Raw genomic sequence first — 16,209 nt, forward strand, 5'->3', positions numbered from 1 at the left:
AACAATCATACATATATATTTATTCTAACACAAAATGAAATATTGCAGGTTTTGTATTCGTAAAAGAATGATTTTGTAGACGATGTTCATGTTTTGACGCAAGAGAGTTGGAAAAGAACTTCCATGGTTATGATTAAAACACCTAGTTTCGACGAAAATGCTATGCATCAAAAAATAAACACCCTTATACGTACAGTTGGATAAAAGCTGATGAATTCCTTCGAATCCACCTGTATAGAAATGAGGAAACAACAGAAGTAATTATACAATTACGATAACAAATATCATATTTAGTCCGATCGATAGTGACCTTTTTGTTGCAACAGATTTTTGCATACCTCTTCTTGGAAGATACTGATTTAATTCTCTTTATAAATCTACAACAATATGTGTCCAAACTGATATAGGTATTCGAAATTAAACAGGAGAACTGCATTCAGAAGAGAATTTCCATAAAATGTCCAAGATTTTCGTTCACAATTGTTCACCTTTTCAATTACAAATAACATGGAGGCATTTTCATCTAGAAAATGTTAATTACTTTTCACTTGAACATAAACGCCCACGCAGAAATTTTTCATGGAAGTAGCATATTTCATCAAAGAATATATGAAAGCTCACTTCATCTCCCATCAGTTTCTTTCGAATAGAAACTTGTTAGACCCTGGGGATGTTGAGAGAACCAAACAGGGGTCAGTTCAGAACTTCCTTCGGGCATGCCATGTTTATTTACCACACAAAAACAAAATGAGCTCTCTTTTGAATGACTGTTCTCCTCTTCGTATGTTCAATTTTCCCCTTTCACGAGAATAATACAGAGTAAACAATTTTTTAATGGGAATAACGGGCTCGTATTCCAATTTTATATCCTCCTAGTCTCCACTCAGATATGCATTCATAACGATGTCAGATGAATCACAACTTGGGGTAGATCTCACTGTCATAGTATTCCGAATTGCTGAACATAGAAGATTGATTCTCTAGAACAGTTCGAAATGAAATCAGTTGGTTCATCAGAGTAGTTATGAATTCGTATATATTCAGCCCATCTATCAAGAATAAAAGTTACAAAAATATGGTCGTGTTAAAAAAGGATTTCTTGCACCCAAGACTTGTCCTCATCATTGCTGGAAGGTGTGGATACTTGACCAGTTTGTCCTCCGAACTCTTCCTCCGGACTCTCCACAATGGTGAGAGAAGACTTGGAGCTAGGTCTCACTGTAGTGCCCAGAGAGACGAACGAAGAAGTTAGGCTCCTATCTGTGGCGTCGCGTGGAACACTGAACTGTTGTCGGCTACAACAGGCACCCTGTTCATCGTTAACATCACTATCGGTCGAGAACTCATCGACTTCGTTGTCTGTGTCATCACATGGATTTTCGAAAATCGAATCACTAGCACCACACGAAGGCTGCTCGGCCTCTGGATAGTCGGTCTCTAGCGAGCTGTTGCAGCTGCTTATGGACGCCAGGGGGGCTAGGCGCGGCTCTAGGTTCATCGTGTCCTTCACTTGGTCGTAGAGGGCCCTGTCACTGCCGCATGGGGAACCCCCTGGGGTCGGTTGGATCACCCTGATGTCTATGGGATAGTAGAAGTCGTAGATTTCGGGAAGGGGGGAGGACTGACGTCTTCTGTACCTGGATTTGTGCGCTGGAATTGCTGGCATGCCCAACAGGAAGGCGGAATCTCGTCGCTCTAGGTAGGAGCTGCCCGAAGATGAGCAGGTTATGTTGCTGCATCTGCGAGGAACGTGTAAATGCCTGCGAAGCAGAGGAATAAAATAAATTTGGACTGTGACAAGGTTACAGCTGATCAACGAACACGATGGCAATGGAAAATTGGATGAGCAAAGATATGCTGAAATGACATTTAAATGTTTCATCTGTAATATAGTGGGATTACTCGTGGAACCTCAAAGAGGCCATACAAACAGGAAGTTCCAGATGCCTGGAAATTCTTATCCAGAGTCCCCTGACTTGAGTAACAACATAAGTAAATTAGCTTGTAGCATTGAGTACCTATCAAACTTGATACTCAAAGCTAATATAGACACAACTGGGTAACTCATCTTCAATTGCCAATGAAATGTAGCGTTGAATAATATGAAAAAGCTGATGACTCTGGTAGAGAAGCATCAGAGACTACACCTACGAGAACCAAACTCTCGTGGAGGGCTTGAAAAAATACTTTACATGACAGCTACTCAGCATTCGGAGATTTGTATTGGAACAAAATTCCAGAGGCATATATACCAGGAATCAATCAAGCAAAGAGATTCATGGTTTTTTTGTCACCCTACACAATGCAGCTGCATCGGGTTTTTGTAGGAAAACTGTCCTATGGATCAGCATCTACAAGGTCCAGAACTGGCTTGACTAAGAAGCGTACCGTAATCTGGACAAGCCATTTTTCTTTCCTAGAGACAGTCAAGACTTCAGAAGATTGCTTGAGTAGGGTAGGGAATGAAAGATCTCAAATGGTCACAGTTTTCAAAAGCTGAATCTTCGTTAAGCTTCATCGAGAACATGGTAGCAGTTTTTCAAAACTCTTCGTTCAAATTAGATATACAAATTGAAGACACATGTGTGAAGATTTATAAACTACTGCTTCCTTTACCAGCAATTGAAGGACTACGAAAAAAATCAGGTTATTTTCACTCACCTACTGTGTATAACATCGTCGAAGACTGACGGATCATCCTCGGTAGAATCTTCATCGAAACTTGGCAGCTGCGAATGCATCCCGATCCTCAACGGGGGGTCCATCAGGCTGCTGTAACCGCCCAGAGAAGAATACTTCCTGGTCGACCTTATCCAGCTCCTGGATAGGCTGGAATTGTCGATAGACTGCCTGCTCCTCCTCGGATTCAACTTCTGAAACACCTCGGCCTCTATTACAGCGGCCAGTTGTCGTTCTTCTTCCTCCTCAGCGTCCGCAACCGCGGCTGCAGTGAAGGCGGGGTCTTCTAAGGCTTTCTCCGTTTCGGATTTGGATTTGTATAGCACCAAGATAACCATGAAAGCGAAAAAACCACCAAGTGTCATCGCTATTCGGATTCCTGTCATGACATCGTACGTACTGTAGAATTCTTCTGCTATGCGGGTCTTGTTTAATTCTATGGGGTCTAGTGTGGTGGCAGGTGGTAGGAACGTAGAGGTAGCTTCTGTTGACGAGCCATTTGGCCCCACCCCCATCACTTGGATAGTTCTGGAGAAGATAAGGAACGAATATTCAGATTTCAGAGTAATATAATTAATCGTTTATTTTTGGTTGATGTAGGCAATATTTGGTGAAACTAGGGATTAATGGTTTATGATGTAATTTTGGGTCAAAAATGAGCAAAGGGTTAGGTTCCCCCAAAATGACATATTTGCTCTTCTGTCTTACAATCAGAGGGTTTTATTACTGTCCTAGGATATGCCGTACATGAAAGTTGTTTTGTGGATTCTAGAAAACCAAACAGTTGATGATCCAATAGAGAATTGCACTCTAGAGATCCCTCCAAATTGAACTTGAAAAGGAAATATGGAAAAAAATTATTTTCTCGTAAACAATGGCAGATGTACGAAAGTTTGGTATGAAAATATAGGTTTTCGGACACGCTGAATTTATTACGAGCAATTTGGAAAGCCCATCTACCTTCGTTCAGATTTTCACCTTTGAAATGGCATTTTTCAAAAATCTCAAATCTCAATCTGCGTTATCTCCTGTTATATTCTTCCGATCCAATTGGGATCTTCGGTTCTATAATCAGAGTTGCCTAGGCTTCCACCCAAGCACCAAAACTCGATTTCGAAAATCTCGATTTTTTGTGTCAAAAATAAGCAAGGGGTTAGATCCTTTAAAATGACCTATTTGCTACTCTGGCTGAAAATCAGGGTGTTCTATTACTGTCCTATGATATGGAGTGCATGGAAGTTGTTTTGAAGATTCTAGAAAACCAAACAGTTGATCATTCGATAGAGAATTGCACTCCAGAGAGCTCTTCAACGTCAACTCGAAAATGAAAAGTGGAAAAAAAAACTTATTTTCTCCTAAACAGGACCAGATATTTGAAATTTGTGCCGATATGGATGAAATTATCAGATTTATTACTAGAAGAGTTGATCTTTCAGAATATGTATCACATTTAGATCTACGATAATTTTCCTGGAAAATAAATCACTCTAAAGATGACCTTCGAAAAATCCCCAAAAATTTGGGTTCAGTTAAAACTTCCTCAAGACCGAACGGTTGTGCCGAAATGGATGAAATTCTCAAATTTTCTACAAGAAGAGTTGTTCTTCAGAATATGTATCACGTTTAGATCGACAATAATTTTCCTGGAAGATAATCTACTCGAAAGATGACCTTCGAAAAATTCTCAAAAAGTTGGGTTCAGTTAAAATTTCCTCAAGAACGAACGGTTGTGCCGAAATGGATAAAGTTCTCAGATTTCATACTAAAAGAGTTGCTCTTCCAGAATATGTATCACATTTAGATCTATGATAATATTCCTGGAAGATAAATAACTCCAAAGATGACCTTCGAAAAATTCTCAAAAAGTTGGGTTCAGTTAAAACTTCCTCAAGGCCGAACGGTTGTGCCAAAATGAATGAAATTTTCAGATTTATTACTAGAAGAGTTGCTCTTTCAGAATATGTATCACATTCAGATCTACGATAATTTTCCTGCAAGATAATCGACTTTAAAATTGACCTTCGAAAAATTTCCGAAAAGTTGGGTTAAGTTAAATCTTCCTCAAGACCGAACGGTTGTGCCGAAATGGATGAAATTCTCAGATTTATCACTAGAAGAGTTGCTCTATCAAAATATGTATCACATTTAGATCTACGATGATTTTCCTGGAAGATAATCGACTCGAAAGGTGACCTTCGAAAATTTCCCGAAAACTTGGCTTCAGTTCCATTCTGTCGAAGTTTCTTTATATTCTGCAGCTTCATTTTCATCATATATTGACGCCACCCCCATAAAATACGGGGATATTCAATTTTATTCCAGTTGTGCGTGAAATGATGGCCATAAACAACATACTTGTCTCGTACGTTCTCCCCAGAAAGGCTCAATTCATCCTTCTTGGCACAGGATCAAAGAACATTGGAACAAACACGAAGGTGCTCAACCGAGGAAGTCCTTTCTTTCCGCCAGCTCTCGTCGTTTCCGAAACAAAGCTCTCAGTTCAACGGGTCCATTAAGAGCAATTCGGATTGCGCCCTCAGCTAAGAATGATTGAAATTTATTACCCATTCGCCTCACATAAACATCTTTCATATCCCCCTTTCACCCTCAATAAACTTTCAATCCCATACTTTCGGATTAATTTATTTCCTTCAGTTCGCCCTGTCACCTCCCAGATGGGGTTAATTTCGAATATATTACCTCAGGAATCCATTCCGGCGGGTTGATTAGCATTCAGACTGCTTCTTGAGCAGCGAGCGAGGTGTGGAACGTATCTGATACAAATTTTCATTAACGCTTTCCAGGCACAGATCTGGATAAGGTCTGGCGGCGGTACGAAACGTTGGTTATCATTTTGGCTAGAGTAGGTCGATTCGGGAAATCGCAACTTGGCTATTTTTCAGTTTTCCATCTGCAACTGCTCAACGATGTCAGATTTTTTGGAAAACTATTCTATATACAATTTTATTGCCCTTTAAATTTAAATTTGCAACAATATGAGTGTGATTATGATTTTTTATGTTGAATATTGAAGGGAATGTACGAGGATGTATTGATATCTACTTAGCCTAGACCACTTCCATGCATACAATAATATTGCGTTACCATAGCAACGAACAATAACTCATTAGAAGTGTCAGTGTGAAGTTTGAGGTCAAAAAAGTAAACCAGAGTTACGCAATAAATTGAAAGAAAGAAGAAGAAGAAAGATAACAATTTGAAGTCGATGGTTGGTGTTGGTGACAGCCTAAAGAAGAATTTAAGGGAAGCGATAAAAACTATGATAGTAACATGAATTTTCTAAAAAAATTGTATTTTTGTTGTTGATTATTTTAAATGTCATAGTTTATCTTTTGTTGTTGTAAAGATGTGTTTAGTTTTGAGATGGTTGGGGGGTCAAGTGATTTTTCATAAATGGAGAATAATTGTGTTTTCTTTTTTTTTGGTACCACCCATGTACAGGCATTTATGCCTCCTTTGGGTCCTTCATTTATTGTAATTTTTGGAGGAATTTTGGTCAATAAAGTAAGTAAAGTAAGTAAGTAAGTAAGATGTCCACTGAAATTGTGAAAATCGAAAAATTGAAGTTACAAGCCATCATGAAGTACCTGTATTTAAAAGGATTAAGAGGTAATCAGATTTACGAAGATATGCTTAATACCCTTGGTGATCAATGTCCTTCGTATGCGACCGTGAAAAATTGGACTGCAAGCTTCAAAAGAGGTAAATTTTCCATTGAAGATGATAACCGATCGAGAAGGCAAGTTTCTGTGTCAGTCCCCGAAAATATCGATGCAGTTCATGACATGATTTTATCAGACCGTCGAATTGGGCTAAAACGGATATCTGAAGAACTGAATATTTGATACGAACGCGTTCGTCATATAGTTCACGTCAATTTGGACATGAGCAAATTGCTGCAAAATGAATCCCCAAATGTTTCATCAAAAGCGTGCAAGGGTAGAAGCATCGCGTTCGATCTGTGCTCGATTTGAAAACGATGTAGACTTCTTAAACCGAATTGTTACTATGGATGAGACTTGGGTACATTTCTACGATCCAGGAGCAAAGCAACAATCTATGGAATGGCGATACTCTGGTCCTCTAAGTTTCGTGTCCAAAAATCTGCTGGAAAAGTTCTTGCTTCAGTTTTTTTGGATTACCATGGAGTAATCATGATTGATTTTTCGGATAAGGGTAGAACAATAACCGGAGATTACTATTCGACATTACTGATGACTCTACTGGTAAAAATTGAAGAGAAAAGACACGGAAAGCTATCCAAAGATGTTTTGTTTTTGCAGGACAACGCCCCTTCACAAAAATCTCATGTTTGCATGCAAAAAAATTCGTGATTTAAGGTTTGAATTACTAGAACATCCCCCTTATTCACCAAATTTGGCCCCATCCGACTATCATTTCGTTCCTCAATTAAAAAAAAAGTTTAAAAGGTCGTAAATTTTCTTCCAACGTGGAGGTTATAAAAGCTGTAGAGGTCTGGTTTGCATAGCAAGAAGAAACATTTTTTTTGAGAGGTCTAGAGACGTTGCAGGTTCGCTGTAATAAATTTATCCAATTAAGAAAAGAATATGTTGAGTAATAAAATCATTTGACATTGAAATTTTGTTTGGTTCTATAGTAGGCTAAGAATTTTTCAATATATCCTCGTATATTTCGTCGTGGCTCTAAAACAATCATCCTAATACCAATTTAAATTCACGAAAAACCCTGTAACGATGTGAGAAAGGAAAGAGAGACTATAGTGCTGCATTCCAGTCCAATTTCCTCGCTCTCCGATATTCTATAGCGTTTCATTAACATCCGAAATTCAGGTGGAGCATCGAGGAACTGTACGTACGTATCCATAACAATCTTGGGCTCCAGATTCAGGTTCCCCTTGTATTGAAATCGATTCCTGGCAAGCAGAAGTTGCCAGTTGGTTGACGGTTGGAATAAGGGCCACTCTTTTATTACGTTTTCTGACGGAGGACGCCTACTCTGTGTATATTACCAACTAGTCCGCTTTATTTTCCTCCCTTTTCTCTGTTTCTCCCTCCTTTATTCATTCTATACGAAATTATGTTACGGAAAAGTAACCTTTACCGTTGTTTTATCATCCCAGATAGAGAGGTTTGTCGGGATAACGATCTATGTGTCCTGATGGACGGAAATTTGGTCCAGATTGACTTGGGGAAAGTTTTTGGCATTGTTTCTATCACCCTGGCTGTAATGACAGATATCTGTAACCATTTTCGTTCAAACCGTTCACCAATCAATCGAAAGTTCACTTCCCCAACCAAAAGAAGGTTTAATTTTATATTCCTCGAGACTTTCAATGTAGATCTCCGAAATAAGTAGCATATCATAAAGCTCTTGTGGTATAGAGGAGATCGAAATCAAGAAATATCCAGACTAGAATCTTGAAACAACGTTTTGTGTTTCGTTGCCAGTAGGTATATTTTTCTCAGAAGCATTCTTTCAACAAGTAGGAAAACATTCCACAGTTTCAGCGCTAGCAATGTTTTTTCTACTTCCAGCCTCTAAATCAGATGGCTGAAAGACGGTTTACTCAATTCTATTATTAAACAGTTGATTCAGCGTTCTTTTCTACCCCACACGTTGTAAGAAATCCATAAAGTTCCAATATCTATAAGTAAATTTCTGACGAAAATTTGAGTATCTCTGACAATACGAAAGTGCTCTGGACAGAACTTATGGTATCCAAATATTTATAAATATCGGTGAAACAAAATAATCAATTGGTTTTCGGCCATTGCACAGTATATTTTTACTGGTAATGACCTAGAAATTGAGAGTCTATTAATAGAATCTGCTAAAACCTTTCTATGAAATGTTACTCTGAATTCGAGAATGCACTTTAGTAATAAAATTTTATGATGGATCACCTATCTCAGGCACTTCAACCTCGTATCAAATGGAACTGATTGTGATTATTAATTGGTTCTGTAGACGCATTGAGTATTGAACCACATTTAATGAGAGAAGCAATCCCAGAGTGAATTGGTCGAATATAAAAGACTATATGATCATAAAATTGTTACGAATATTGGAAGGAATATGCATCATAAAATTCGTATTCAATTATTTATTCATACGATAGCGCCTGCGAAGTTTCAAGAATGCAGATTATCGGAAATTTGGCAGCCTTTTTACATCTATGATTTTTGCCTTTAATCCACTAATTTTGAAAGTTAAATGTAAGAAAGGAACCTCATTATTTTCATATTAAAAATATCTGTCTTTATCGTCCGATAAATAGATTGAAATTGATGATTGTTTTCGATACACTTTGTATAATCATTTCATCAACATCCAATCGAGAATTCCGTTGGTTATAGGTTCGAGAGCAAATCCAGATATATTGAAGTATTTTATGCTCTCATAACACACCAGTTATTCGTAGTTTTCAACATCCTGTTTATCGAAAAAATTGTTTATATTAAGACTGATGAATTGAATTTCGATGGCGCCAATACTAGTATACGTTCTAGAAAACTGGAAGCTCGAGTTGAGACAGGAAAGGGGATACGTTCCATTAGGGAAAAGGTGAAATTCGATCAAAATCTGATGTTTTATACACAAACACTCCAGCTGAAATTTCCCTCAATGAGGGAAATCTCAATTAGCGTTTTCATCATTGAAACTCTAGTGTCTTAATGACCTATTGGAACTGTGTCAACTTGTAGCATCTCATGAAACCGCCTGAATGATGCTGCTCTTTTAAAATTTGTATTGAATGGACTTAATGGACAATTTCCTGAAATCTCCACAGCTTTAACTCTACAGGATTTCTCTTTCATTTTTCATTCAATTCATCAACTTTCAGGGCGGCTCTAGCAGACTCTACTCCACATTCATGAGATGAATAGATGGTTAATAATCCTGTTGAGGATTTTTTAGTGGATATATCTTGAACTGCGAAAGAAACGGATATATTATGTTGTTTCCCACATTTTAGTTATCGATTTTTTTCCGTCTGTCTATTTTTTTGGGTCATTTCACAAGACTCGTCATATTTTTGATATATGCTCTGAAATTTTGACCTTCTCCCCAAACTTCTCAATCTCGTGAGGGTGTAGTGTAGTGACTTATGTTTTTTGACCACCTACTTCAAAATCGCCTTGCAGAGGAAGTGATTGTAAGAAAATTCTATTTAATAGCTACTTGAGTAACGGGCGTAATATTTTCCTTGGAAATAAATAGTATAGGTATCATACAATATATCTTTTTCAGTTTCATATCTAATAACATTCAACGTCTACTATCAATGTAGTAAATTAAAGAAAAACGCTCAGATAGGCAGAAAAAATGGGAAGATACTAATTAACTTTAAAAATGCAAATTTTTGAAATCCTCATCAATAGTTAAATTGAAGAAAATGAAAGTTCCTATCCAAACACAAATCATTTTATATAATAAATTTTTATTAAGTGTATCTGATTTCTCTAATAACTTCAGAAACCTGCCTGAAAAAAAAGAAGGTAAAGAATTAATACAATTGAAATGGAGAACGTCTGTGACCAAGAAAAGCTCTCTCAGAGTAGAGAATGAAAAACACCTAATACTCACTTTTCATAATATTTCTATCGAGAAAGTCACTAACATCTCCTCGCAAAAAATTTATTATCTACAAATACAATCCAAACACATCATCCGGGACTCGTATATTCGTAGATTAAAAGATTTCCACTAGACATATTAAAAAAAATTCGAAAATAAACCGTCTATTGAGTTTCCACGAACAGGTTCAATTCTTCACTTCATCAACAACCACCAATCGATTGACTTCAAAATGATACGATAACACACAATATTTCATGCTTGATGTTCGCTATCAATCAAATTACTTAGATTAATTAAAATTGAGCCTTCCCCGCCACCTCCCCAACGATTTTCCACATGAGAATCCATTTCGTTCTTCGGCCTTTCAGCTAGACGGTTATATCGTATTTTGATAGCTCTGGATCGAACGGTCCCAATTAAACTGTTTTTATTGAAATCTCAATAGAGAATTGATGTTAACTTGTTCGATATGACAAGCACTACTGAGGGGAAATTCTGAGTTTGCGCATGCGTTTCAGCTGGTTTCAGCGCCTGAACGTCATATTTTGGCCGAAAGCTCTCCTCCACCCAATATACGTGCTTTTTGAATTGCTCACTGGATTCCTTCTACAAATAGATACCTTTCAGGAGGTTCCACATCTTGGAAACCGTCGATGTGTCCGCATTGTACGCTGTTTTTACACGTCAAGTTCAAGAATTGGGACAGGATGTTTGTGTTTACGGTATTTCGTTTGGGCAGGTCTCTGAGGCGAAAACATAAATACTGCAACTGGTGGATTTCATGTCTTGGACCATACGATTGCCTCAGACGGTTATTGGCCCGTAAATAAATCATCTGGTCATCGAAATAGAGCCTTGAACACAGATATTAGGTTAAGGATCTGATTTTTAAGCTGTTCATCGCGTTTTTATAATTGAATCATGAAATTGAAGGTTTGTGTCAAACACAAAATGAAGTCTCTTCAAAGACAGCACAGAAATTTTCCGAAAGATCCCATTCAAAAACTTCAGCTTCACATTATTTAATGGTTAAGCAGAAAAAGAAAAGATTATACTCGTCTGTGGTAGGTTAAAGACTACAGAAATTGGACTACAGAAAATAAATTACATGACTTTTATTTAGTTTTTACCAGAACAAGTGTTTTGCTATCAGGATGGCTTCTTCAGGTCGGTTAAGTCAGTATGGGAGAATATACAGAAAACTATTCAACTACTCGTCCAGACAGAGTAAAAGAAAACGGCCAAGTTAACGAGGTTACAAATTGGCGAATGCGTAACAACTTCCTCGTTCCTTAATGGCCTTCTCAACGTGAAATCAAGGAATTAAGTGGGATCAATTCGAAGAAAACATGATGAAACTATCGTCCAAGCTACGTACTTTTCCCTTATCAAATCAATTCGACCGAAATTAGTCATTGAAAATTGATCCTGCACACAAAGGAAAATGTTGAAAAATAATATTGATTCCATGAAATTCTGCTTTGTATTTTTTTTCTATCTATTCACCCTTATCAAATACCATTCATAAATTAAGGTTTTTTTATCAAACTTCAACGAAAAACGAAATTATTGCTGGCTTGTCCTCGAAATACACATTTTTGCAGACATTATGAGCTGAAAATATTTTGTTACTACATACATTCGCTAGTACCTACGAATCTCCATGAATATTACAAACCAGCCCCTTCTTTCGCTGAAATACAATAGAAAACTTTCTTAGAAATCAATACTGAAGAAGTTATATACACAGGGTGGCCCTCCTGAAACAGTTCAATGTACAATATTTATGATGTGCGAGTTCTTTCCGGAAATAGGTCAGATATGCTTAAAAAACAATCTGTTTTTGGCGCTCAGTTCAGTGTAAAAGATTAATTGGGAATTATGGAAAGACCTGAGGGTCTTCAACGAATAGTTCCAGTAGCAAGTACCATGAGAGTAAGCGATATCATAGATCATACCTTGGCAGGGGCGTTGTCCTGCAAAAACCAAACACCTTTGGATAGCTTTCCGCGTCTTTTCTCTTGAATTTCTTCCCGTAGAGTTGTCAGTAATGTCGAATGGTAATCTCGGGTCATTGTTTTACCCTTATCCAAAAAATCAATCATGATTACTCCATGACAATCCCAAAAAATTGAAGCAAGACCTTTTCCAGCAGATTTTTGGACACGTAACTTCTTAGGTCTTGGAGAACCAGAGTGTCGCCATTCCATCGATTGTTGCTTTTTATCTGGATCGTAGAAACGTACCCAAGTCTCAACCATAGTAACAATTCGGTTTAAGAAGTCTTCATTGTTTTCAAATCGAGCACAGATCCAACGCGATGCTTCTACCCTTGCAAGCTTTTGGTCAACATTCAAACATTTAGGGATCCATTTTGCAGCAATTTTTCTCATGTCCAAATTGACGTAAACTATATGATGAACGCGTTCGTATGAAATATTCAGTGCTTCAGATATCCGTTTCACCCCAATTCGACAGTCTGATAAAATCATGTCATGAACTGCATCGATATTTTCGAGAACTGACACAGAAACTGGCCTTCTCGATCGGTCATCATCTTCAATGGAAAATTTACCACTTTTGAAGCTTGCAGTCCAATTTTTCACGGTCGCATATACGAAGGACATTGATGACCAAGGGTGTTAAGCATATCTTCGTAAATCTGCTTACCTCTTAACCTTTTTAAATACAGGTACTTGGTGATGGCTCGATACTCCAATTCTTCGATTTTCACAATTTCGTTGCACATCTTCTTTCTGTTAATTTATTGCGTAACTCTGGTTTACTTTTTTGACCTCAAACTTCACACTGTGACACTTCTAATGAGTTATTGTTCGTTGCTATGGTAACGCAATATGTTTTTTATGCATGGAACTGGTCTAGGCTAACTAGATATCAATACATCCTCGTAGATTTATCATTCGATTGAAAAAAAAATATAAATGACACGAAATTATTCATCTTCCTCAATTTCTGACGGGCAGTTCATAAAGTAGGATATTCAATTCAAACTCTAGTGTTCCTTTGTTCCAATCCAGAAGTCCTTCGCCCAACATCTTCACGTTCTGTCGAACCACAATGCCTGAATCGATAAATGCCTTCTCGTCTTCCTAGTTGGTCCTCGATGCAGAATCATGAGAGTTTGCTGCTTGGATATCAACCTTAAACGAGCGACTGGAGTAAGATGAAAGGGATTTTATCGATTCCATAATATGGGCTATAAGGAAGCTTCGGAGCGAGAACAAAGTCATATTTCCCCCAGCATCTGTTATACGTAGTATGGAGCAGAGCTTACTGCATTCATCGGGAAATTCGATCACTGAATTTTTTTCAGGAACCTTATTTATGGCTCTTTCGGATGAGGATTACATATATGTGAGTGGGAAACCTTCAGAACTGGATAATGTGAGCAGAATCGTCAACTTTGATTGGAATTTGACAATTTCCAACAGTTATATCTCATACAACCTATACTCCATTCACTTTTATTTTAGCAGTCGGTTGGCCATGGAAATTTGACACATTTCACTCTGTATAGTACGAAAATGTGGAGTTATGACGGTTGACAAACATTTTTTGGTTTTAAATCAACGCTATGTTGCCCGTTCTACGTAAAAATTTCTGTCATTACGTATTTTATCACAATGTCGAATCTCTTCGGAAAATATGGGACGAACATAATTGAAGTTCATACAAACTGATTGAAGGCATATCAAATCCAGTTATTTGCATGGAAAATCAAGAGATCAGTATAATATCATAATATGCACAAGCTTGAGGAGAGTTAATGATCGTTATCTTCTTTGGCTAAAGTTTGAATACGTTACATCAGTTATAAATTTCAAAAATATTAACCCGAAGATAAAATGCATTTGTTGCAGTGGTTGGGAATGGGTATCTCCCAAAAGAATTAACAGATAATTACAAGAATGTTAAATTCTTCAACAAAAATCATCTTGCATCAATATAAGTAAAAGGAATTAAAGGAAGCTTCAAGTCAAGATGAACTTCACCTTCGAACAAAAATTTCACATTAATAAACAATTAGCAGGACAACTGGCGCGTATTTGTGGCTGTTCATCTTAATACATTGATAAAATAATAATAATTAGGTATTTATTAGTACCTTAAGACATTTACAATGTATAGGACAAGTCAATTGAACAGAAAAATCAATTTTCGGGAACTTATTCTACGATGACATTCATCGAAAATCCTGTAGTAAACTTTTCGTATTAATTCACTCAAACATAAAATTCTCAAATGCCACCACTTTTTTGGGTCTCCCAATAGAAGGAAATTTTTTGTCATCCTCTTCATTCACAATCTTTCTGATTATGGAAATATTCAGCTGAAATATAAGTCGTTTAGATTCAGATGAAATATCATATAAATTCTCTTACATTGAATATGTTCGCTACCGTCTGACTTATTGTGAATTTTAAAATATCAGGTTATAACTATTTGAATGAGCGGACCTGAATTCTGAATAGCACTTCCTGAATTCCTGTCTCTTTCATCAATCACTTTCGGGATTTTCGTAATAAAAATTGATATTAGTTGTGGCAACGGCGTTATGACATTAACGACATTTCATGAGTGCCAACCTTACTCCGTTCTAGTTACAAAAACTTGAGAAAATTATTTCATGGCCAACCGACTGCTAAAATAAATGTGAATGCAGTATACTTGGTACTGTAAATGACGAGTATTTGAAAATACAGATAATATTTCTTATATGAATATCCCAGCCTTTCGTTACAAATGAAATGAATATCTTTGGATTGTTTTTTAGATTCATTGTATGGTACAATTAACATATATTGTGTTAAAAAGCGTTCTTTTTCCCATAGCAATATAATATGTGAAGGCAGTCCTTTGTTGTCTTTAACGAAAGAAGTGTTTCCAGGAAGTCGGCCTCAAGTTCATGGTAAGAAATAGTAAGGCGCAGCTCCAGGCAAGAGAGAAATACCTGTGGAAGGTATTCATCACTATACTTCTGGAATTTTCTGTTGACCTCGATGGCGGCTTAGACTGGACTGTATTTTGGACCAGACGCAATAACAACAAAGCCATCGACATCTTCACGCGCGAAAACACGGGTTTTCCAAATGCAAATAGAATCGGTGATCCTCTCTCGAAGACAGTCAAAGGATTCTCAACAGGTGGCCAGAGGAAAATTTTTGTTTTCGAGATATCTTGCCTGACAAGAATCGGTTAAGATTGCTGTGATCCTTTTGTTTGTCGTGAAAACTTACGTTATTCAATAGGTTCGCTATTCTGATATCAAGGAATTGAAGGTGGGTGGCTTGTTTTCAAGAATGAATGAAATTTTGTTGGAAGTGGGAGATTTAAACACAGAGAACACTTAACACAATCTCTGAAGTTTCTGCTGTTCTCATGTTTTCTCATATTTTCAGCTGAATAATCAGTTTTATCTCAGTACCAAAAAAAGTGAAGAAAATTTGTAATTTTCAAGACCATTCCATGAAATTCTCGAACTTCTTTAAGTTCAGATTGTTCAAAAAATTGTTAGCCATTGATACATCAAAGGTGTTCTCTGAAGCCACCGTTCCTCTGTAGATAATATAGGATTGTGATTGTTTTTTAACTCGAGGGTGGTTTGAGGTTTATGGAGACAAAAAAAAATATTCAAGTCAAACGAAAGCTAATCAAATTCAGCATAATTTCGAAGGTAAATGCGTTAACCATCCAATTTGAAACGGAGCGGCTCATCAAACTCAGGACAACCAATTAAATTCAATTGTATCCAATCCCATTCAATTCAAATAAGTTCAAACACATTGTGTTTGCTCTTAGTACCAAACTGTTCGCTGATTTAATGCTCGGATTTTGAACTGTGTGAAAATTTCGCGTGAAAATAAAACATGAATTACACCTATAATAGGTAGGAAATTTTCCCCTTCATTTTGGTTGAACTAATAA

General features: G+C 37.1%; 1 protein-coding gene across 1 annotated transcript; it reads right to left on the reverse strand.

The window, feature by feature from the left end:
• On the reverse strand, positions 1 to 11,197 carry LOC123308907. The gene is made up of 3 exons (XM_044891702.1): positions 10,270 to 11,197; positions 2,662 to 3,207; positions 1 to 1,760 (listed from the first exon to the last, which is right to left on the reverse strand). Exons 2-3 carry the CDS (start codon positions 3,192 to 3,194, stop codon positions 1,085 to 1,087), a joined length of 1,209 nt encoding a protein of 402 aa, XP_044747637.1. The 5' UTR covers positions 3,195 to 3,207; positions 10,270 to 11,197; the 3' UTR covers positions 1 to 1,084.
• Positions 11,198 to 16,209: the final 5,012 nt, after the last annotated feature.

Source organism: Coccinella septempunctata, chromosome 3, assembly GCF_907165205.1.
Source record: "Coccinella septempunctata chromosome 3, icCocSept1.1, whole genome shotgun sequence".
Taxonomy (NCBI): domain Eukaryota; kingdom Metazoa; phylum Arthropoda; class Insecta; order Coleoptera; family Coccinellidae; genus Coccinella; species Coccinella septempunctata.